Source organism: Micrasema longulum, unplaced genomic scaffold (genome assembly GCF_059751315.1).
Source record: "Micrasema longulum isolate JH-2025_06_02 unplaced genomic scaffold, ASM5975131v1 h1tg000880l, whole genome shotgun sequence".
In the NCBI taxonomy this organism is placed as follows: Eukaryota; Metazoa; Arthropoda; class Insecta; order Trichoptera; family Brachycentridae; genus Micrasema; species Micrasema longulum.
The window spans coordinates 195,818-220,897 of NW_028278072.1; the positions used below are offsets into that span (position 1 = coordinate 195,818).

A 25,080-nucleotide genomic window follows, 5' to 3' on the forward strand; every position below is an offset into this window, starting at 1 on the left:
TACCTAATATTTTTCACATATATACTTTTTACATTTAATTTTAAATATATTTACATTAATTTCATTTTTTATGCTTTCTGGCATTTCTTCAAATAGTTGTATTCCCTTGTACATAAGGCAGTTCTGGGAAATTGCTTTTGATTTCTTTTCCAGTCTTATATTTTTAGATCCTCTTGTTGCATAGTTTCTATGAAAGAACTCATTATTTTTTAGTTTATTTTGAAAATATCTCGGAACTATTCCTTTAATAATTTTGTTTATTTCATTGGCAACATTGGTCATGCTATCTAGAAGTTGAATCATTTTCTTAACTTTTGTTCGTCTCCCACATCTTAATATTATCCTCTTAATAATATGTTTGCTCAGTCATCCTTTTTGGGAATATAATTATTAATAAGGTCATTAATACTATTATAGAAGACAGTAAGTACATCATTCATATTGTTGTGAGCAAATAAGGTTACAAGTTTTTCATTTATAGATTGGTAATCACTAATCACCATTACGTTTTTTTTTCTTTGAAGATATTTTTTCTTTAGAAAGAGACATGTTAATTGCTTTATGATGCAAATCCTCAGCCACCAGTGGACTATCACATACAGATATTGTAATAATATTTTAATTGCAAAGTGCCAGGTCCAAAATTCTTCCTAAACTAAATAATGTTTTAAACAAAAAAGGACCAATCAGTTTTTATGTTTACAAATATGAAGATACGAGTAAATAATATTTTTTTTGAACTGCTTTTGTATTCTATAAAAAAATCTATTCTGTTTTTAAAATTGTTACTATTACATTCAATTTTTAACTATTACTAATGATCAAACAAAAATCTATTAAGAAACATTTTAAACTCTCTCTTGAAAAATTTAATTTTCTAGAAATGGTCGAAAGTTATTAAAGTCTTTGCTAGTAAACATATTTTATTAATCCATTAAAAACTGTATAACCCTTAATGTGTCTTACTTATTATTTTAACAATACAGTTGAACTTGGTTATAACGATCACGGAAATAGCAAGATCTCGGATGTAAAGAGAAAACATTCATCGGCATTTTAGTTAATGGTTTTCTCCATACATTTCTTCACTTTTATAACAAGCTACTTCTCGGACACAGGGAAGAAAATTATCGTCAACAGTTGAGCAGTTTTATTTTAAACAAATTCATAATGTTTTTCCACTAAGTAAATGCTGAAATCATAGAATTAAGCTTGATTCTATGGCTGAAACTATAAATAACATATTTTCCTTCTTGGATTTAGAAATCTTATGTTTTATTCCTTTTCCAATACCAAAATACAAATATTTGAATGATAAACAGAAAAATAAAATTTGGCAGTTAGTAAGTGAACCAAGTCTGGATCCCAGACTGGTCCGTAACCAGCTAATGACAATCATGAGCCCTGTACATATGTACATGCCTATACTTCCATATCCCTCGCAAAAAAGTTCTACATCCCTTTTGCAATGTACATTATAATATTTTTGGTAATCAGCATAATCTAGATTGCAGAATTTTCAGAAGATTACCCTATCCTTGGTCTGGTGGTATCGGCTTGGATGGAATCCAACAAGATTATGATAACGAAAAGTGTGAGGACGTTACCTTTTCAAACTCCGGGGCAAACATAATTTTGGCATTTGCTATCTGAACTATTAAGCTTTGGATCTCCTGCATAGCATGTTGTAGATATTATGCACCTCATCATTCCCTTTCCGCACCTAATGGTGCATAGGGCATTGCATTAGCACACCAATCGCAGCGTATCTTGATATTTTTTGTTAAATGAAGGTAAGATGACCAGTTTCAGGCTTCAGGTACCAATCCAGGGACTATGAAATATTTTTAGTGCAAAAACACCCTTTTAAATAAATATTTCATATCAACCATGGCGGGAATCGAACCCGAGACCTCTTGTATGGTAGGCAAACGCGCTGACCATTACACCACGAGGCCGACAAATTATTATGCACCTACCAGCAAGAGATCTCCCTGGTTCAATCATATTTCTTTGCAATAATTATGTTGCAAGTATTATTAATTATACTAGTGACTGACAAAAGTTTTATTTTTATTTTACATAATGCCCCTTTTAAACATAGTAAATTAAGAAATAAATATAAGGGAAAAAAACCATAGAATAAAAATTACAATTTCAAACAAAAAGACTCAACCGTGGTCGTGGTCTGTTATTCACGGAAAACAACTGTTGAAAAAATTAGGTATCTAAAAAGAAAACATGAAATTCAGTATGAGATTTTTTATTAAAAATACAAAAAAAGACTTATTACATAATACATAAAAAATTATAAAATGGACGGAATTATCGAGTCATAATATGTATGTATACCCTTTTGCAACACATGAAAGTTCATAAAAATTCCCCTTTGAATGGTATATTTTATTAATACATAATTGAATATTTAACCCATTGCAACACAAAGCCGGCGGATCGCCAGCCAAGGTCAATTTGTCACTTACTCAGAAAGCTGGTGATTCGCTGGTTTATCTTTGAAGTGATTTTTTTTACATCAAAACTGAATGACAACAACTTTCTTCATAAAAATGACATAAATAAGTATATTTCGGTTACTGATTTCATAATAAAATGTAATAATCACAATTTATTTCACATTATTTATTATTTAGTCCTAATGTTATTGTAATAAAGAAATGTGTCAAAATTAAATACTGTGTTGTGTGAACGAATTATGTCACCTTTATTAGTGGTGCAATGGGTTAAATAAAATATAAGAATTTATGACAAAAACTTAAATAAATCCGTTATAACTATTTAGTCTAGAGTACCTACACATTTTGTTGTACTAATGAGGAAGTTCAGTGGTTTTTTAAAAAATGATTTGTTAATAGACTATTAAACTCAGCCAAAAAAGTTTTTTAAAATTTTTATGATCGTATTATCAGTGCAATGATTTTCTTAAAGTTTTATATTTCTGAAAATATTCTGCATGTGACATCTCAAGTTCTCTTCCGCTTCTTCTCGGTCAGTTCTGCCGATTGGTTGACGGTAAGTAAACCGGAAATCTTTCATATGAACTAGTGACGTCGTTCAAAGTAGTTTGTTTTTATTAAAATATTTTTTCCATACATTTTTAAGAAACTTTGCCTTATAATTGAATGCTCTAGCTTTTATCGCGCGTAAGAAAACATTTTTTGTACCCAATTTTGTATAGGGCTGAAGTTCCTCATTCCGTGATTACTAAAGATGTTTCAATCTATATTTCAACTTAATTAAAAAACTTTTATACTCAAAATACTATGCAGTTATGTCAAATATATTTAAAAATTAGATTCATGCTTGCAGATATAATAAAATAACATACGTTGTATAGTCATATACTGATAAAACCCCTGAATGCATTTATCGACTTTACTGAGAAAAATCTATTTAAATGTTTGACTCGTCGTCGTATAGTCTTTTCAACATATTTTGGACATGATACATACTCACGAAACCTTAATTCCTTTGTTTCAATGAACGAGATTTCGAAAAAAAATATCTGGTAAATGCAATCAATGGTTTTAACCAGAAAACATTATAAATATAAAAAAAACATTCTAAATTTGAAACAAAATCTCGGAAGATTTAGAAGATTTTATCAGTCGATAAAGCTCAAAAAATTACATATAACTGCATTTTTAACTGGTTTTCCAAATTTAGTCATTTAGAGGGTCATATCAATATACTGACGATATTGCCTTGCAATTGGTCAAACTCCTAGAATAATGCATTTCAGAATACATAATATACATATAACATATTTTAACATCCTTTTTACTATTTAAAATTAAAATGGAATATATATAATGTACTCTGAGAAATATGTTGCCAATATATGGCTATCTAGGTTACATTTCTCACACATTAAAATAAATATACATATTTTAGAAAGAGAAGCAACCGTAAATAAAATCTAACGAATACTGAGAAATAATTCTATTCAATTTATAAATTTAATTTGATTTCAGTAATACATAATTGTATTGATATTCAGTTATAAATTTAATCAAACAAGTGTGTTAAGATATTTTATGAAATTCAACATGGACATTGAAAAACATAGAGTGAGTGGTTTGGTGTTCTATCCTCTGTCGCCCCCTATGGCTGTTGTCATTATTTGAATAATTGAATAAGAAAAAAGTCATACCAATTTAAATAATTCAATAATATAATTTTATCGAGATTCAAACATTTCTATTTTACTTAAACTTTATTTTTTAAATGCTGAGTGCAATAAGTAATAATGGAATATAATAAAAAGTTATATTTTGTTATATTTATGACATAAATAACTTTCAAAGGATTTTCTTAAATAATTATTTGTACTAAACTTGAAATTCCCGTATTTTCTGTTCACCTTTGACTTCCTAAAGCTCATGTTGAAGCTCCGCTCTGAGAAAAAAGCTTAAGGAATTAATTTGTTAATTTTAGTTGTATATGTATGAGAAATGAGATATTTGCATAAAATATACTTTTATAAATGTATATTTGATAAATGATCAAAATCAAACCAAGTGAAATGTGTTTTCTTTTTGTATCAGAAAAACATTTTAAGTACTTGTAACAGTACAGAATTGTTTAAGAATCACATTCCAATTAAATAGGTAGTAAAGATAAAAAAAGAAAAACAGGCATTGTTTGTGTAAAAAGAACTTGGTTTTCACCGAAATTGGATAATATTATGTTGGGCAAACATTACACCAATCGATAGAGGCAAAAGTGTTAGGCATAAGACACTTTCTGCTCATAAACCTGCTCATCCCACTCATGGTGGCTTGTTAGTGCGGTATGACGAACTCCGCAAATTTGCGGCCCAAACCGCAAGATGACGATAATTATTCCGACTATAAAAAGAGCGAGGGCCGCTACTGCGGGATACAGAATAATGAAAGCCATGTTTGTTCTATATCTCGCTCTCCCTTTTGTGAAGTTCTAGGTACTCCTGAGATGTCTTGATGAACGGTTGAGGAGGTGGAACGTATCCCTTCTCTAGCTCTGTGTAGTCCAGTGGGGGTTGCTTGTGAGGAGTTGCAGACCACAGTGACACCAGCCAACGATTACCTTTTGAGAAATATTTATTATTCTTAAGTTACGCACTAAATGCTTTAAATAAATTCTACGTACGCAGGGTAAAAGTTCTTAAGATTTTTAAATAATATTTTGAGAACACACAAATTTTTGTCAATAAGCACTAGATGTAACCGTCTAAGGCAGTGATCGGTAACCTTTGAAGCTCGGCGTATTAATATTCTGAGAAAAAAACCTAGCTTGACCTGGTGCCGTGTCACATCTAGGAATATTAATATTTTAAGCCACAATAAAAATATTTTAATTTAATTAAAATATTTTTTATTTTTTATTTATTACTCAAACAACAGAGTATTTTTATAATTTAATCTGTGCATGTTTGTCCTAATCAGTGCATGTCGTGTTGGTTTTATATTTTTGTGCACAACTATGGTGAAGGTGTATAGTGGGTTTTGCATGTTGGTTTAATTGGTGTCCTGACGAAGAGACAAGTATGTCTCGAAACCCGTAGACATAGAAAAGTCGGTAAGTGGTTAAATACAAATATTGAATAACATTTAGCATTATTAAAAATCAAAACCAAATCATTAGTGACTTGGAATTTTATTCTTTATTTTACTCTTTATAAACATTTTATACAGTTAATATGCATAAGGGCGGGGCCTTAAGAAAATTTCTTCCTACCTACCCAAACCGTTCAGCTTGAGAAAAGTACAAGGACATATTCATGGTATTTTGTACATATTAAACTCAAACAAGCGTTATATACAAACTTCATCAGTCCAGTTTATTTTCATAAATGACGCGGGTCACCCAAAATGTCTTAGCGTGTCATAAGTTGGTTACCCATCAGTACTCTAGGGAGTTAATCAAATTTTTTATTATTTTATTTTTTAAAGTTGTTAACTATCGACAATATAACAACTGATAGTTAATAGAGACGAAAAACCTCTTCAAATGGAAGAATTTAAGAAAAACCGATGTTCAAACATAGGCAGAACGGCGAAGGTTATAAAGGATGTCTCAAAACCTACTGGAATTTTATTTTTTTATTAAAACATATTGCAGTTGAGTTTTGAGTGAGTTTTCATTTCAATGTAAAATATACACACGGGGATTGCGTGTGGAACACAACATCCGACAAACGCCCGCCTTAGCTTTGATGGCAAATGTTCACCCTTTTCACGAAATTTTTGTTTACATTTTGACATAATTATCATAAATTATTTTCATAATAAATAGTTATGGATGAATTTCATCAATAACCTGTCGAATTTCCGTTTTGAGCTCCGAAATTGTCTGTTGATTATTTTCATACTTTCCCTTCAGAAACCCCCAAAGAAAATTCTTGGTCGCCGTTTAACTATTCCCGTCGCGAGATAACTCGTCCTGGAAATTTCATCTGCCATCACTGCATTATTTCTGCCGCAGTATGGCAGCTTGCTCTATCTTGTTGAAACCAAATGTCATCAACTTCATTTAACACAAGAAGTTAGTTAACATGTCACTATAACGAAGACCATTGACGGTAACTGCATTGCCGGTTGCATTCTCAAAAAATATATAGGCCATTGATTCCTTCAGTCCAAAATACACACCACACGCGGCGGGTGCATAGGCTGCTGATGAATTACTCATGGGTTTTCGGTCCCTCAAATTCGACAGTTCTGTTTATTGACGTACCCATCAAGTCGGAAGTGCTTTAACGCTAACAGTTTCAAATTTATTAATTAAATTCTCTAAAACGGCTTGAAATGGTGCATAATGATGATTTAAAAATGTGCGACATTTTCGCACCGTCTATAGAGTTTTCGCCATTTCAGTAGTGAATTTTCACAATTTCTATGCATTGCTTGACTGAAAAACACTGCATGACCTCAACCTCAAACTTTGCCGATGACAACTGCAAAATATCCGCGTTCCATCTTCGACACGCCCATTATGCACAGTGTGTAAAGTGAGCACTCAAACCAGCCAATGTTCTCTTTCCGTTCTCAAAAAAGATTCACCTCTATTGAAATACTTATGTTTTAATTTTAACAAACTATAAGGGTTTTTAATCAGTATTGAAAAATAGAAAAAGTACAAACCTGTGTGCCGGTCTTGCCAGTATTCACTGTGCTTAGAGCAGCAACAGCAAATAATATTAAATATAAACAACACAAATCCAATCACCGTGCAGAAAGCGATGATAATGTAGAACGGAGAGAAATCGCTGTACTCGTTTCCAGTGAAAAATGGATTCTTCTTGTAATCACCCCGCTCTTCAATAATAGACATCTCCACTTATTACATTCATGTAGTGACTGAAATCAATGAAAATAAATTCATTAAATTCGTGATTCTTATAGAATCGCTAGAATATACATTTTATTAAAGATATTAACCCCTTTGATCCCAGCCTATTTTGCATTAAATGTGATAAAACTCCGAGCAATTTTCAAACATAGTTTGTGTTTAGTATTATATCTCAATTAATTCCTATAAAGTATGTATATAAGTAGTATGTGAATGCAAAGACAGAGTGATATGGCATTCTATCCTCTCTGCCTACCCCTACGGGATACGGCGTGATGGTTTGTTTGTTTGTATGATGGGTAATTCAGAATAGATGAAACTAGTTGTGTTATAATATATTAAACTCTTATGTGGTAAAAATTACTAAGTGTTTCATTTTAAATAAATTCAAAATGTTTTTCCACAAAGTAAATGCTGAAACAATAAATAATAAAATTTTCATGAAAATCTATGGCTGCCATCTTTTTTTACTTGTGCAGGCCTATAAACATTGGTGTTGCAATTCACATTTTAGTTTAACCATTTAAATTGAGATTTTTATTTTTATTTTTAATTAAGTATATAATTCATAGTCAAATAATGATTCATATGTATATCATTAATAATAATCGCAAATCCACTTACATGCGCATGTTTCAAATGAATATTAAATATTATTTTTATTTTTGGGTTAGAAAAAATAAACCTGAAAATGTGAAAGAAACATGTTTATACAAAAAGAAACAAGCCCATAAAAAAAACAATCAATTTAAAAACAAATTAGAAATAACAGCTTCGCAATAAAAATAAAAAGTAAACATACAGCAGGGTCTCAATAGTCCGAACCCCAGCTAATCTGAACGCCTCTATAATTCTAATGACACTTACCTCTACCTCTGTAGCCCTTGTTATCTGAATCAGATGACATTTCCGGCCAAGATGCGGAAGTATTTGACCCTGAAGATGACTGTATTTTTGAAACAGGGGCTTTTCGGAAAGAGATATTAACAATTTCTTGATAAACAATGCTCATATTGATTGTCTGGAGCCTTAACTGATGAAGACAGTAAGAAAAGTAAAAAATGAACATGACAGCGAAAATTAAAAAGAATTGAAGGCATCGAAACCATTTACAAGAATTCCACATACTCAGGCCGAGTCTGCCTTAAATACTTGCTTGGAATGGGTGGTGAAGTCTATTTCTCAATTCCAGAAAAAAAGCTTTTACATACATTAAGGGATAATGCACTTTCTAGGTCGCTAAATAACACTTGTCAAAGCACTATACTGAATTCTTTAAAAAAGTATTATTAATAGCATTATACTTTAATAATATAACATTTTGCGTGATTCAAGCATACTTTCAGCTACAAAAAAAAATTGTATTATTTTGAACGCTTCGTACATCCGAACAAGGTATAAATTTTGGTTGTTCGGACTATCGAGGTCCTGCTGTACTTAAAAACTAACATAATAATTTAATAAATAAAAATGACATACATCGCAAATTGAAATCTGTCAGGACAATGATGCTTGAATTATTATTTTTTCATATAAATTAATATGACATAGAATGTTAAAAAAAAGCCAACACAAACATACATTTTCTCAACCCACAAACTTAATTTATTAAGTAAGATTAAGATTTGAATAAAAAAACTCTAACACATTTACATACTCGGCTTAGGACTTACCATATCGACGCTGGAAAGGCTATTTACTTTAAGCGACATCGCAGTTTTAATAACGACAGAACTAATTACATTAAACGACACGGGACTTGTAATTTTTTTTCAACAACTATTTAATACACATTAAAATATTATTTACCCCATCTATAGGCGATGTTCTGGTATAATTTATGAGATATATTTTTTTAAATGGCTCTCCTGTAAAGTTTGCAAAATGCCTCTTAAAGTAAATAGCCTTTCCAGCGTCGACATGATCAATAAACCATTTACGAAAACTAACACATTGAGAAAATTGTTTTTTTCATGTGTACATCTTAGAATGAGGAAGTTCAGCTATACGGGAAATTGGATATAAAAAATATTTTCTTAGGCGCAGTAAAAATAAGAGTTTTAAATTGTAGTGCAAAGTATCTTAAAAATGTATGAAAAAAAAAAAACGAACTACTTTGAACGACGTCACTAGTTCTTATGAATCAACCAATGATAAGATAGTTGTGATGAATTTCAGGTTTAGGGTAAGTCAACCGACAAATCAGCAGAACTGACCGAGAAGGGGAAGAGAAATTGAGACGTCACAAGTGGATTAATCTTAAAAATATAAAATTAAAATAAAATTGGAAAAAATCATAGTGCTGATAATACGATACATAATTTGTTTATAAATATTTTTTTCCGCTTAGTTTAATAGTCTATAAACAAATTAAAAAATCCACTGAACTTGCTCATTTAATTCTTTGATTTGGTATCCTCAATACAATATAATATAAAAATCGCATTCGGCACAATCAATGTCGTTGTCTATAAGATTCAATTTAAAAAAAAATTTAAACTATATTTAAATAATTTATATATTATTATAAACATTATAAACTATAAGTAAATTATAAATAAGATTACCTTCAGGCTTAGTTGTAAGGTGTAATTTTTTAAAACAAAGATTGTTCACGTAATTTGATGTGAATCACAAAAAAACCCTCTTCTGAAAAATAACATTTCAAGCGAATATCAAGTTTTGAAAAACCGGTCCTTAATTATTGGTCTTATTTGAACAAATTAAAGACTATGATTTTTCACAATAAATAAATGTACCTAATTATTTATATATTATTGAGAATGAAAATTGATAACGCGATTTAATTAAAAACATAGTTGCTTACTAAATGCTCAAATGGGTGGAAATACTTAAGTTATTTTGCTTACCTCGTACAAAAATTGAGTCAATTTATATCTTTTACGTAATAATTTTAAGTATTTTTGAAAACAGTTGATGATTTCGCTTACAATAAAATATAAGATCAGAAACAAACAGTCACGCCCTTTACCAACAGTGAGTTATGAGTAAGAAATAAATTGGGCGTGGAAAATTACACAAATCACTCATTTAAAAAGTTACCTTCGAAGGTATTAATTTATAGTTAAATAAATTTTAAAATAAGGATTAAAGTTGATCGGCATGTACAATAAATTCTTGTCAACAATCTCACCTTGCGCCTTGCGCCCTTGATGTGATTTTCACAAAAACGGCGCTATATAAATTATCCAAATATAAATAAACAATATATTTCAAGTTAAAGTTTTTGATATAAAAATATCTGTATTGCACTAATTTCAAAGATTGCGAATTCTATGTGATTAATTAAAAAAAAAAACTAATATTGTTGAATTAGAGCAAAATATTGAGAGATGTTAAAAGAATTACACATCTTTTATTATAATTGTTATTTGATCGGGTCTCCGTTAAGATTTATACTTAGAGGAAAAACATTAAATTATTGGAAACGCGCTGAAAATAAACAATTTAAAAAATATAAATAAGTCGCTCGTAACAAAAACAGTTCATACCGCCCATCGCAGGTATTCAGAAAAATAAAGGCGTGGCTTACAGTAATCACTCTATTACAAAGCAAACACAAAGGTAAACCAAAACATAACACTGAAACTGCTACTTGATGACTTATATATACGAGAATAAAGTTCGGTTTGATACCTGAAGATGCAAGCCAAGCAGGTTCGAGCTCGAAGCCCCGGTGCGGTGGATTGCGTTGGAGTGGAATTGGGCGGAATTCGCGATTCGTAATCGCCTCATCTACTTTTAAAATGAAACCAGAGATAATGTAGAACTTTGAAGTTAATGAAACCACAGAATGATGATTTAAACTAAATAAAAACCATAGAAAAATGCTAATAATTATAGATGGAGATTTATTTAGAAATCACAAGGACGCTTCACTGGCGGCACAAATTATTGCAGGGTTATCGGCTTCTATCGATATTTTATTTTATTTTATGTGCTTGTAAATAATAAAAATTACGTTTTCAGTAGGTAATTGAAACTTTATCATGAACAAGTAATTTTATATTTCGATTATAAAGCAAGTTTCACACGAGGACAATACAATAGATAGGACAATATTATCTTGTCCCTGCTCCGTGAACAGCCTCGACCACGCAGGATAGAACAATAGGAAAATCTGGAAAATATACTAATTTAGCCGTAGTTCACAGACTCAGTATGAATACAAAAGGGACATTAACAAATTTTTCATAGGTGTCCCTATTAATTTGGCTACTCACTGTTAACATTTTGTTTTGTAACAATTAAATTTATATTGAAGCACTACTACAGGGTTTTTCATTAAGTGCTTCCTATCTTTATATTTAAATAAAACAAAGTTCGTGTGAGATATATCGATGTTTTTTGTTCATTTTGTCATTTTGTAGGCCAATAAACTGCTCTTTTAAATTTGAACTGACACTTTCTACGTCTGATAAAAATGAATTACCGGCCTCGGACAGTAGAAAACTTTCACTCATAGGTGATAATTTGATTTTTTTTAAATGGGCCTATTTTTTATGAGATTGAATTTATTTTTCTATTTCTACACAATGCCCACTTAATATTCTGCAGCACCCCCTAATTGCTAAAAAAATAAATACTTCAAAACGCCTACAAAGGGGCACTAGCGTCCTGGTTAATAATCACTGCTCTAAATTAAGGCTTGTCAGCAGTTGGGATAAAAAGGATATAAAAGGAGGTAACGAAAAATACACCCAGACCAATTAAGAAAAACATATTTCTTTGATTTCTCTCTTGTAGTCTACGGGAATCGAACCCACGACGCCAGTTTCACAGTTGGCCGTCTAACCAACTGCACCACGGCACCTGTACGAGGACAATAGGTCAGATGCTGGGAAAGACAATATTTTATTATCCTTGTGTGAACACTACTTAATGAAAGTGTCCAAGATATTAGTAAAAGGTCTATTCTCATTTAGAAAACACAGTAATAGCTAATTTACAGGTCGGAGGGAACATCGCTTTAAAAAGTAAATACATAGTTTGCGATAAGCAGTTTCACATTGTTATGTTGCTATGATTTTTTGTGTAGGTATGTCAAAGATGCTTGATAAGTAGGAGGAATAAGAGCATTTATTAGCCTCAAAGTTCTTTTGTCTATGCATAAGTATTCTTCATCTAGAATTTTCCTCTTTCTACATTCATAGGAATTTCGTTTTTTCGTTTATGGCTTAAGACTCAAGATTTAGAATTTTGTAGGCGATTTTGTACTTACGGGCAATGGGTGCTCGGTTTCTTGACGCCTTGAGTTTTAGTTTGTTTTCTTCGCTATTTGTGAAGTCAAAGTGAAAATAATACGTTTAAATTATGAAATTTACTAGTGCGATCTCTAAAATGTAAACGCTCGAACTCGAAGCACGAATTATTCCGCGATCATAAAAATAACAATATTCATAATGGCAGTGCCCCCCACCCCTTGATGAAGTATTTCCTCTGGATCATTGTTTAATGAAAGTGCACGTTCTGAAAGAAATATAAATCTCAACTAGAACAATGTGAAGTGTTAATTTTAACTGAAACGTCCAACTTACTCGAGTTTTAGTATTGTTTTTGAGGAAAGTAATTATGTTAGTGAGATTTGACGGAGCGAGTTTTTGATACGTGTTCCGTGCATACATTTAAAATGACGAATTCTGTGCAAGATGTACATCTTTAATGCCACAGTGTATTGATAAATACTACGGTCATGATATTGAAACGATATAGTGCGATAATGCGACATTAATGGTCATAAAGCCAGAATAATCTAAGACTGCTTGAACATCTGAAGGAAACGCCATACACAATGATGGCACCGATTCTTCTTTTCGTATTTCTCGCTTTTATGTCTCGAAGCATCTTGTGTAATCAAGTTATTCTTCTGGATACATCTGTTGAAGAAAAGCTCGAATGGACAAAATATCCCTTCAGGGAGTCCGCTAGTACCCCCGGATGGGTCGAAGAGTCATTTACGAATTTCGAAAAGGGCATTAACTGGCGGTCGTACGTCGTTTGTGACGTTGCTTATAATCAAGTAAATAACTGGCTGTGGACTCCGTTTATTGAAAGAAGGCAAGCGAATCGAATTTACATAGAAGTTAAATTCACCATCAGAGATTGTTCTCTGTTTCCGGGGAATGCACTCAGTTGCAAGGAAACCTTCAGTTTACTTTATTACGAGTTCGATGTTGCCATGAATGAGCAGCCGCCCTGGGAACCCGACAGTTACAAGTTAATAGCGCGGATAGCAGCCGGCGATGGCAGATTCAACGCAAACTCTGAAGTGATAATCAATACCGAAGTAAAGAGCATCGCTGTCACCAAACGGGGAGTTTACTTTGCCTTCCGAGATCAAGGAGCGTGCTGCTCTATTCTAGCCGTAAAGGTGTACTACATAACATGTCCTGAGGTTACCATTAACTTTGCTCATTTCCCCGAGACTCCGACCGGAAAAGAGGTGACTATAATTGAGCAAGCTAACGGAACTTGTGTGCACAATGCAGAGGTTGTAGACAACCCCACATACTTGTGCAAAGGTGACGGAAAGTGGACGCATCCTAGCGGTGGCTGCAAGTGTAAAGCCGGCTACGAGCCTGACTTCGACAAGCTTATCTGTACCAAATGCCCCCCGGGGCGATTTAAAGCCACTACTAGCGATGACTTATGCTCACTGTGCCCAGACCACTCTAAATCTGTAGAGTACGCTGTTAGTGAGTGCACATGTGACTTTGGATACTACAGAGCGGAAAAAGACCCTAAACGAATGCCGTGTACTCAGTGGCCGTCCGCCCCAGAGAACCTCACAGTATCTTTTGTGGACCAGTCAACTGTGATCCTGTCGTGGCGCCAGCCAATCAGGCTCGGCGGCCGCCAGGATATAGTGTACCGACTCAAGTGTGATGCCTGCAGCGCCGCTGTTCAGCTGCAGCCATCCACCGAGCTATTCAACGATACTCGAATAACTATATCTGGCTTGAATCCTGTGACAACCTATAGGTTCCAGGTGTTTGCTGAGAACGGGGTCACTAAAATCTCGGGTCATGAGCCTGAGTTTGTTGATCTTTTTGTCACAACCGAGGCATCCGTAATCAGCGCCGTCAACAAAGTGAGAGTCGCTTCAGTAAAAAGTACCGAGCTCACTATTGCCTGGGATGCTCCTATGATCAATGATATATCTGAGCCTGAATTTGATGTGGAAACGTACGAAGTGAGATGGTTTCCCAAACAGGATATCAAGGGAACCAATTTTTCAACTATGTTGTCAACTGACCTCCAAGTGACAATTAGTGGACTCAATCAGCAAACAGAATACGGAATACAAGTTCGAGCCAAAACCCAGCGTGGCTGGGGAGAATACAGTCCCGTCCTGTTTGGACGTACCGGTCAGATTTTAGGTCCTGAGTATATAGGCGACGAAGACAATATGCAGGTTAAAATTATTGCTGGCGCTATGGTCGCTGTTGTGATTTTATTAGTTGCTATAATCATTATGACAGTTTTGTTCATTCGCTCGAGAGCAAACGATGAGTGCAATAAAAAACAGCCCAGTGATTGCAACACTCTGGATTACCGCAATGGAGAAGTTTACACGGGACTTGAAAATATGCCAGTGAAAACTAACTCCAACGTTACTACACCATTGTTCACTGCAGCCGGCACCTCTTCTCGTACTTATATAGATCCTCACACTTACGAGGATCCTAATCAGGCGGTGAAAGAGTTTGCCCGAGAAATTGATGCATCTTGTATTACTATTGAAGCCATCATAGGAGGTGGTGAGTTTGGGGACGTTTGTCGCGGCAAGTTGAAACTGCCCCCGTCGTGTGTACAGGAGATAGATGTAGCTATAAAGACTTTAAAGCCAGGATCTGCCGACAAGAGCAGGTGTGACTTCCTCACCGAGGCCTCCATTATGGGCCAGTTTGAACATCCCAATGTGATATTTTTACAGGGAGTCGTCACTAAATGTAATCCCGTCATGATCATAACAGAATTTATGGAGAATGGGTCCTTAGATACCTTCCTGAGGGCTAATGATGGTAAGTTCCAAGTGTTGCAGCTAGTTGGGATGTTAAGGGGAATCGCGGCAGGTATGCAATATCTTTCGGAAATGAATTATGTTCACAGAGATTTGGCTGCTCGCAATGTTTTAGTGAATTCTCAATTAGTTTGCAAAATCGCCGACTTTGGGTTGTCTAGAGAAATTGAGTCAACAACAGAAGGAGCTTATACGACTCGTGGAGGTAAGATTCCCGTCCGCTGGACAGCCCCTGAAGCCATCGCATTTAGAAAGTTCACTTCTGCCAGTGATGTTTGGTCACTGGGAATAGTTTGCTGGGAAGTCATGTCTTTCGGCGAGCGGCCGTATTGGAACTGGAGTAATCAAGACGTGATTAAGTCCATCGAGAAAGGGTACAGGTTACCGTCACCCATGGACTGCCCCGAGGCGATATACCAGCTGATGCTGGACTGTTGGCAGAAGGAGCGTACGCACCGGCCTGCCTTCCTCAGCATTGTCAAGACGCTGGATAAGCTGATCCGCTGCCCCGACACGCTGCGCAAGATTGCGCAGAACAGGTCGGCTAACCCGCTGGCAGGGGATACGCCTGACCTCACCCACTTCACCTGCGTCGAGGATTGGCTAAACTCCATCAAGATGCACCGCTACGTGGAAAAGTTCCACGCGGCCAACATCACTGATATGGATTCTGTTGTTAACCTAACAGTTCAACAATTAACTTTACTAGGCATAACTTTAGTCGGACATCAGAAAAAAATTATGAATAGTGTCCAAACAATGCGAGCACAAATTAGGGTTAATGGTACTGAGGGATTTTTGGTGTAGTTAAATAATTGCTAACTGCGTTGAGCTGTGTATGTCGTGATCAAACCTGTGAGAGACTGTTTATTTATCGAAAGACAAGCATGATATGGAGTACCTACGTATTAAAGTTTCACCGAGATGGGTGAAAAGATTAGCTGTTTTATTGTATAAATAGTTTTATGAAATATAATCATACGCATATTATAATATGTATTTCTACTTAGAAGGAGAGAACAGAGTATATACATTTACAAATTAACGCAACCTTTTTATAATATAAAGTTTTTTTTTATACTTAATATTAAATTATTTTTTTGAAAACAACAATTTTTACATTCGGGTATTAACATTCCTCTAGAAAAATAATGACACCAAGCAATGATTTATTAATTTAAAAAATGCAAAGTAATTTTGTGCATAATATAATATTATCGTAAACAAAAGACCGAAATATTATTTTTAACATCAATATTTCACAGTAAAATATCTTGTGATGCATCTGCGAGTGTTTTCGCAAATACAGACTAGTGGGATAGTGGGAAGAAATGCGTTGCAATGTAGATAACTCCAGAATTTTGCGTAAATTAGTATATAGTATTATTTATTTGCCTTATTTTATGCTCAAATTTAGAATCAAAGAAAACTGAACATGCTATTCTGTTTTTATGTCAGACATCCTGTACTATATTTTACAAAGATCACTTAAGTGCGAAGTGAAGTTAATCGGACAGTAAAAATGATAGAACAAAGGACAGAAGTACCTGTTATTAATTTTTTTATTATGTAGATGTGTTACATGTTTTATTTAAAATCGAAACATTATTACCATCATTCCTTTTCCACACCTAACTATGCATGGGGCACTACATTAGCCAATCGCAGCGTATCATTGATAATTTGTAATATATGTAAAGGAAAGATGACCAGTTTGACGCTTCAAGCGCCAGTCCTGAGATAATGAAATATTGCAGTGATAACTCGCACTTTAAATATATATTTTACGTTGACCTTGCCGGGAATCGAGCCGGGGACCTCAGCTAGAAATACACACTTATCAGTATACCACAAGGCAGAAAGTGACTTTTACTCTGTGTAGAATTTCTTGTATATCTTCACCTTGGTGGAGAAAAGAACCCTGCGCCGGATCCAACAGGATCTAGCGCCCCGTCACTGACCGTAAATTAATACAAGTATGGTATTCTCTTCTCCCTTGCGAGCGAGTGTCTAGTTCTTTGTGCCAACTGAACGTATAGAAAGTCCTCCGGCTCTGAAGAAACTGATCCATAATCTAGTATTTTTGAGAAGAATAAAATAAAGTATTTGTACATAAGAAATCCACCAGTATGTACGAAAAGAGACCATGAAAGGTTCATTACCGATCGTGTAGTCATTGACTCTAGATTACTGTAGATTCTGACAGTTGACTGTTGTGACTTGGATGGATGATTTTAATATTATAACTCTGTGTATTCATTTTCCAACTAATATTGCCAATGCTGGATTAAAATATTAGATCCAGAATGAGGTTTAATTGGTAAACAGAAACCTATCGAATCCTGTTTGATTGACTTCATTTTCTTACTTTAGTTCACCATGAGAATACTGACTTGTACAAATTAAGTTGACACTGAGACTGTTTCTATTTAAAAATAAATACTACAGAATTTTTCATTTTATTAAAATTGATTTCGGTTGTGTTGTTATAATTTTGTTTTACGGTTTTTATTTTTTGTTCTTTACTATGAAGAAACTGAGCTATTATTGCATTTATTTTACATTTTCATTTACCATAGAATTTAAGTAAATGATGTAAAATCAGCATTTAAGGCATAATCATTGCCTTCATTTTACTTCTAGAATAATTGACAAATTAAGTAGAATAAATTAAACATTTCTTTCCAGTGAAAGCTTAAAATATTTTTTTTAATGAAATAATGATTTTGTTATTTTTTCTTTTAAAAAAGTATTTACCCTGTAAGATAGTTGGTTATTATTATAAGTTTATTAAAAAACTTACTATAACAAATGACAAAATATTTATTGATATCATTTTTATTTTCTTAGTAAATTATAACCTAAATATATTTGATAGACAACCAATTAGCTATTATTGTTGTAAATTAAATTTCAGGAAGCAGCTATCCATTCTCTTTGTCTTATTTACCTAGTCATGTTATAAGTTCTGTTACACAATGATAAGAAATCAATATTGCATTTTACAAAAGTAGTTGATCACAGTTCTTGATTTAAACAATTTCAGATTCTTTTAGGATGGTAAATTTTTGATGACGATTTTAGGCCTTTTTGAGCTCTCATCCATTTTGTCAGAAACATTCAGCTCCTTTTGGCTATCAAAAATCCATTTATGCATAAACTTGTAGTACCATTTTTGTAATGTTGAATTCAGCACAATGTTCTGTTAACTTTGGGTTGAAGAAAAATAAAATTGTAAGCTCAATATTATCAAGTCCTTGATATTTAAATAATTGTTTTTTTCAAGGTTTTTTCCAGGTTTTTTTTCAAGATTGTCTCGTTTTTTAGAAATATTTCTAAACCATAAAGTATTCATAGCAGGACTAGGTACATATTGGATGAATATATTTCAAAGAGGTTATAAAGCTGTCTGATAATGTATTGAAGTATTTATTACAATAAAACTGCTCAATGGCATTGCCTACAATTTATTGTTAAAACATTATAGAAAAAAAAACATTTCTATGTGAATCTTGTTGTTTATTTTTTGCAATGCATAGCTCAAAATATTTGCAAAAAAGCTATTGTATGTGTACATCAGTTAAGTATGAATATTTTATTCACGGCAACGAAGATTGTTTAAAAATGTATTTTTCATTTAAATACATTTTGTAAAATTTCTCTCTACACAATTGAACATAGTTATGCAGAAACAAGCCAGCCATTGAAAAGTGAATCTGAGATAATTTTTGAGCACTTTTGTGAAAAGAGTGACTAATTAAATCTACGCAACAGTTGGGATGAATTTTCTTATTACAGATATTTTTAAATTAACGAATTTATAAAATTAAACTGCTTTATCCACTTTAATTTATTTCTGGAGGCATTAATCTTCTCATCAGCACCTACACCATAAGTTTTTTCTAGTGCTATGGGTGTTTCTTGCAAATTGAGAAATGTCGTTTTTGTGATTAACACTATCTTTAGGTGATTATTACAGTTTTTTTCTATGAAAGCGGCCTGGCTGTTTTTAGCAGAACATAAAATTGTCCTTACCGATAACACCAATATCAAATTTTTTCAAAATTGTGGACTGGCTGCTTTCTGCATTCTGCATAACTACGTTCAGTTGTTCTTGTATTTTTACTGTATTTTTATTTTCAATAATTTATATACCTTCTCGTTTAATAATTACGAATTGTTTAAATGAATCACCTAATTGGAAAGGGAAGAATGTGTTGAGATCAAAACTATTTGTTGGTTTAGGATGTAAATAATACAGGCAGCCTAAATAATAATCTACAATGTATTTATTGTCTTTTGAGTGCAGCTAAGCAAGTTAGTGTATTCCCATTAGTTGCCTGAATTGAAATCTAAGTTTTAATTGATCTCAAAAATGGATTTTGTTAAATATGTTGTTAAGGATTGGTAGATATAACACATCTAAGCATTTAATTTACATCGCTTAAACTTCAAGCAGTTATTATTTTTTTCAATGGTTCCTATTTTTCAAAATTCACCAATACCCGGTTATAATTTTACTGTATGTTAGATATTTAGTTCTATTTACAGTTAATGATCTGTATATATTATGCAAGTATACGGCCACATGTCATCTCATTTTAGAATACTCATTAAGAGAACTTTATTTGTATAAAAAATAATAAGAAATATATTTGTACATTTATATATATTAATTCTTGAAATTTTAATTCCACTGAACACTAGATACATTTAAGATAAATTCGTACAGAGAGGTCCTCCTCTAGATTATCTGGTAATACCTATTTACCAAACTCCGTTTCCCTATATCCCGAATTCTGAAAAATCTTAATTTGATAGGATTGGATTACAAAGTAAGTAATTTTACTTCATTTTTCTTTTAAAAATATATTGAACCATTATTGTTTATAAATTCAAAATTCTCATTTAAAAAAAGATCTTTTTTGTGCCAAATGCGTTTTTTTTGTATATATTAAGATTTAATGTAAATAATCCCAATATAATTCACATCTAATAATTGAGGTATTTATTGCTTAAAATTGTTTTAAAACATAGTATTTTTAGTTCTTTTGTACTTAATATAACTGGAATATGTAAGTATTGTGCTTTAAGATTGTACTATTAAGAAATGTAAAAGCAGCAATAAATGTTTTTAACTTATAAATGTGTGTCATATCCATGAGATTCTCTGAACACCAATAAATTAAATGATACTCTAAATAAGAATATTGAAATACTTTATGGAATAATTATTTTCTTTGTGATATAGAGCTTATATTCTTTTAATTATTGTGAAACCTTTTTACGTTAAAAATGTGTTAAATTTCACTAGCGGTAACTTTATGTATCCCCATGTTCACAATGCCATTAAACCAATAATAATTATGGTTTAAATTAATATAGGGTAGTTAATAACACAATTATTGTGTATTCTTTTGTCAGTGTAAACCCTTTTATTACATGAATATGTATTCCTTTTAGTAATAAGTCAACCGCTGTACATTTATAATGAAAAATTAAAGCAATTTGGAGAAGATTTTTAATATAAAAGCTCTTTTTATTTACATACATAGATAGTAACTCCCATCTTGCGTGCGGTCTTGTACTAAGATGATTTAGTAATAAGGCAATTTTTGACTAATTTTTATTTTTAACTAGTTTAATTATTATTATTTTATAGATGTTATTCGAAATTGTCATAATGTTTGTGATTTTATTTCTTGTAATGTTTTCCACTGATTTGCAATATTATTTAGCGACCTGCGATCTTGCATTATATTTCATTGTATATGACGACTTGTATATTATATGTTTGCATATTGATTTCATAATATTCTAAACACAAAATGGTATAACTTTTATGCATTATTTTCCATATATTTACTGTGCTATTTTGTAAATCGCAAATGTAAGTTCTTCCGCGTGCATTTTTTATCTTATATTTTCTAATTTGAATTTGAATCGTTTTATAAATTAATTAGATCCTTACCTTTTATATATCGTTTCCTCCAGATTTAGATAACTGACTATTGATGGAATACAAAATTCATAAATCGTTCACTTTTGCAAGTGTTAAATGTCTACATTGAATATACAAACTGCACATGATTTCATGATGCTTAAAACTAAGATTCCTTCTGAATAAAGGAATTTTATAATTTAGGGATTTTATCACTACAGAGGTGGAGAAATTCTTTTGAAAGGGAAATATGAAAACGAAGCGCTTATAGGGTTTATAACCTGTCATCGGCTGATTTAAGTAGTAACTTCACTTTACCATTAACGATGAAAACTTATTATGGTGTCACTCTGCAGTATGGCAATTTTTATTTTGTCCATAGCCACTCTGAATTATGATTTGGAACTACAGTTGAAGCGAGGAGACATGTCTTCTTTTAACACTGCAATATGATTATAATTATTTTGTACATCTCTCCCCGCATAAAATGTCCAAAGTACTATAGCTTTCTTTTGTAATTTATTGCGTTTAATAGTTCTCTTTATTTCCCCATGTGTCTGCATACATCTTTGAAGTAAAGTTGATTTATTTATGATATTTTGAGCATCCTTTAATACGCCATATTTCAAAAACTTTAATCAGAATTTCAAATGATTACTTGTCTAAAAAAATAAAATAAATATTTTCAGGCGTTTCCTAGTAGGCAACATAATTAGGAAGAAATTGGCCTGCATCAAAACAGGTAGAAGAATAATTCAAATGAAATAAATGTTTAACTGCATAAAATAATCAATTTAATCTAGCCAATGACAGATCATAGGTCTAGATCTCCATATGACCGTCATAAAAGGATTCTCCGTCTCTGTCGAGTTTGAAAACTTGCCTATAAAACATTTATTCATTCATCTCTCATATTTATTTATTCATACATATTACAAAAAATAATAACGTATCCCTATCTTCATGAGGCCAAGAGCCTTCGTGTTGAGTTGGGATGCAACATAATGGAAGGTGGAAAGCTTACATATTTTTGTTTATTTCGATACTTTGAACATTACCCTCCATTTTCCATATATACCTTTGCAAGTGTTGCGATATTTTGTTCATAATTGTGTCTTATTTTGCGAATATATTCCTATTTACATGTAAACATTATTTTAACAAATAAAATCATAGTGGTAATTGTTAGTATACACATTAAGATTGTTATAATTAGTTTTTCATAAAATTAGTTCTTTGTATTTTATACATTCAAATAGTGGGCAGTGAAGAATAATTAAGAACTTATTTATTTATAAAAATATTGAAGAGACACTTGCATGTAAAACAAAGTATTCAGTATGCAATATAATTTAGTTAATGTGTTGAACCTGAAGAATGTGATGTATATACATAGTTGAGGCTACGTATATATTTATAAACTAGAAATGCGTAAAGTATCCTAATAATTTTGATTAACAATGGATTGTATAACCTTATTTTTTATTAAAGCAGTGTTAATATTTTCAGACATTGCTTGCTAGTTGAAAAAATCAACATGAATCTCGCCTACATTAATAAAGGTTTAAGATTTTCACAAAAGTCAACAGATGGACGCATATTATAATTTGTACTCCTCCACGGAAGTTTTTGCTATAGCCCAATTAATTAACTATTAGTGTTTATAAAAAGATAACTAAAGAAAATTCGTATTTGAAGAACTAACTTTGTGATCTTCCACGTTCAATACTACTTTGTTTTTTTTTTATATCTGTCCTAAAAAGGATGATTTATGCCACTAAGGGAAGAATGTAATAACACACAATAAGAGACTTTGGTTGGGTAGGAATTAAAGAAACTAAAAATATTTTTTAAAATCATTTTCTGACATGAAGTTTACTACATGCTGGATACTTTCGGGATCAAGGATAGAGGAGTGATTATACGTTAATAGGATAAGGATATTTTTTCAAGGAGAAGTACAAACTATATTTGTCTCTTATCGGACAACCAAATAATACGTGGTCTGGAGATTCGTGTTCCAGGCCACATTCACACCATGGACTTCCCACAACATCAATCTGGAATAGAGCGCTATTTGTGCTACAGCGACCAATCTGTAACTAAATACTACATTATAGTTTTGTGTTAAATAACATATGTATAAATATCACATTTCTCGGGCTATTCTATACTAAAACACTCGATAAAATATATTTTATCTCCTAGCACAACATTTCAATAATGAAGAATGGTGGGTCATAGTAAATTCATCGCGGATTAATTAGGACTAGATTAGTTTGTATCAAAAATGTATGTTTCAGTTTATATATTTTTTAATATTGCTGAGAATTTATTTTTGAAATTAATAACTAATAAAGTTAAATTAGTTATGTGGTATTTTGGGTTTGGGTCCTTATTTAATTGTTTTTTTACATTGTTGTATTGTATTTTCAATTTTCACTAAATAAATACACCACTACATTTGTGAAAGGGATAATAACTTAATGTAGTTGGTTTGTTTAAATACTAACAATAAAAAAGATTATTATTTGGACTTATCGTAGACATCATCGAAGACCCAACGTATTTCTATAATTAATTTACTTACATTAGGATAGTGTAACTTTTAACTACGTAAATATTAAACATTAGTTTTTAATAATTAGTGGTTCACTGACATAACATTGCGATTTACACTAAGGTTGTGTTAACAAGGTGTAATCATATTTGTTCTTTCAGCACGCTAATATACAAATTTACAATCCCTATGAATACATAGGATTTGTAAATGGACATAGCTGTGATTACATTTTGTGAATCACTTTCCAAACAACTGCTTGCCAAGTGTAATTCTTGTTATTATATATGAAACTAGCTACAAATTCTTATCTTCAATGTGAAAAATTCATTTTGCGTGTAATTTTTGATGTTTACATATGTATACTTATTTTAAACCAGATGTAATGAATATTTCATATGTAATAAATATGCGTGAGAAAATAAAATCTGCATTTACTTTATTTACAAGTCAATTGTGCGTTGTATAAATAACTCAATTTTACTGGTGCTTCGAATACCAATGTCAGCATTACAAGGGAAGTTAGAGGAAGTAATAAGGAACTGATTTCGACGGTTCAACCAAATAATGCCATGAAGCAAGTTGTATTTTTGTGAATTTTAAATTTCATAGGACATATTATTTTCAATTTTATTACCATAGACTGGCGGTTCCTAAAAGGTGTTCTTGTCACAGGGATTCCGAGAGTTTGGGCATATTGTCGTAGAAAACAAGCACTCGATGCTGTGACGTCAGCAAAGAACCCCTTTTATTCGTAAATGGCTTACGCCTACACTAAAAACAAGTTCAGAACTGGACTGGATGTTGCTCTTTTCTTCTTCAGCCTTGCTCTCTTCTTTGCTGGATAAAGGACTCTTCCAAACGTCACCAAGCCTTCCTATCACCCGCTTTTATCATCAATGTGTTACCGGTTTTCGGGTAATGTCATCGACCCACGTTTTTATGACCTTCCAATACTTTAGTTTGCCCACGGTCACCACCTGCCATCATATTTCCTCGCCAAGTGTCCTGTCCACTGCCATTTTAATTTTTCTGCACGATCCTTGATGTCTATGACTCTGGTCAGGCGCCTTATTTTTTAATTTCTCATTCTGTCTCTTTGACAAAAACCGAGCATCTGCCTGGTCTTGGATTGTAGCATGCATTTTAGTTTTTGGCTACTTTTCTGATGCTGCTCCAGATCGC

At 32.3% G+C, this 25,080-nt stretch overlaps 3 protein-coding genes across 3 annotated transcripts; 1 reads left to right on the plus strand and 2 right to left on the minus strand.

Annotated features, from left to right (window-relative positions):
* Positions 1-2,247: 2,247 nt before the first annotated feature.
* On the minus strand, positions 2,248-4,920 carry wrm2 (wurmchen 2 transmembrane micropeptide). The gene has a single exon (XM_088231397.1). The coding sequence runs from the start codon at positions 4,918-4,920 to the stop codon at positions 4,747-4,749; it is 174 nt and encodes a 57-aa protein (XP_088087523.1). The 3' UTR covers positions 2,248-4,746.
* Positions 4,921-4,927: 7 nt separating this feature from the next.
* wrm1 (wurmchen 1 transmembrane protein) lies at positions 4,928-11,159 on the minus strand. The gene is made up of 3 exons (XM_088231396.1): positions 11,008-11,159; positions 7,143-7,358; positions 4,928-5,085 (listed from the first exon to the last, which is right to left on the minus strand). Exons 2-3 carry the CDS (start codon positions 7,330-7,332, stop codon positions 4,928-4,930), a joined length of 348 nt encoding a protein of 115 aa, XP_088087522.1. The 5' UTR covers positions 7,333-7,358; positions 11,008-11,159.
* Positions 11,160-12,556: 1,397 nt separating this feature from the next.
* On the plus strand, positions 12,557-16,331 carry Eph (Eph receptor tyrosine kinase). The gene has a single exon (XM_088231392.1). The coding sequence runs from the start codon at positions 13,163-13,165 to the stop codon at positions 16,199-16,201; it is 3,039 nt and encodes a 1,012-aa protein (XP_088087518.1). The 5' UTR covers positions 12,557-13,162; the 3' UTR covers positions 16,202-16,331.
* The last annotated feature ends 8,749 nt before the right edge of the window (positions 16,332-25,080 follow it).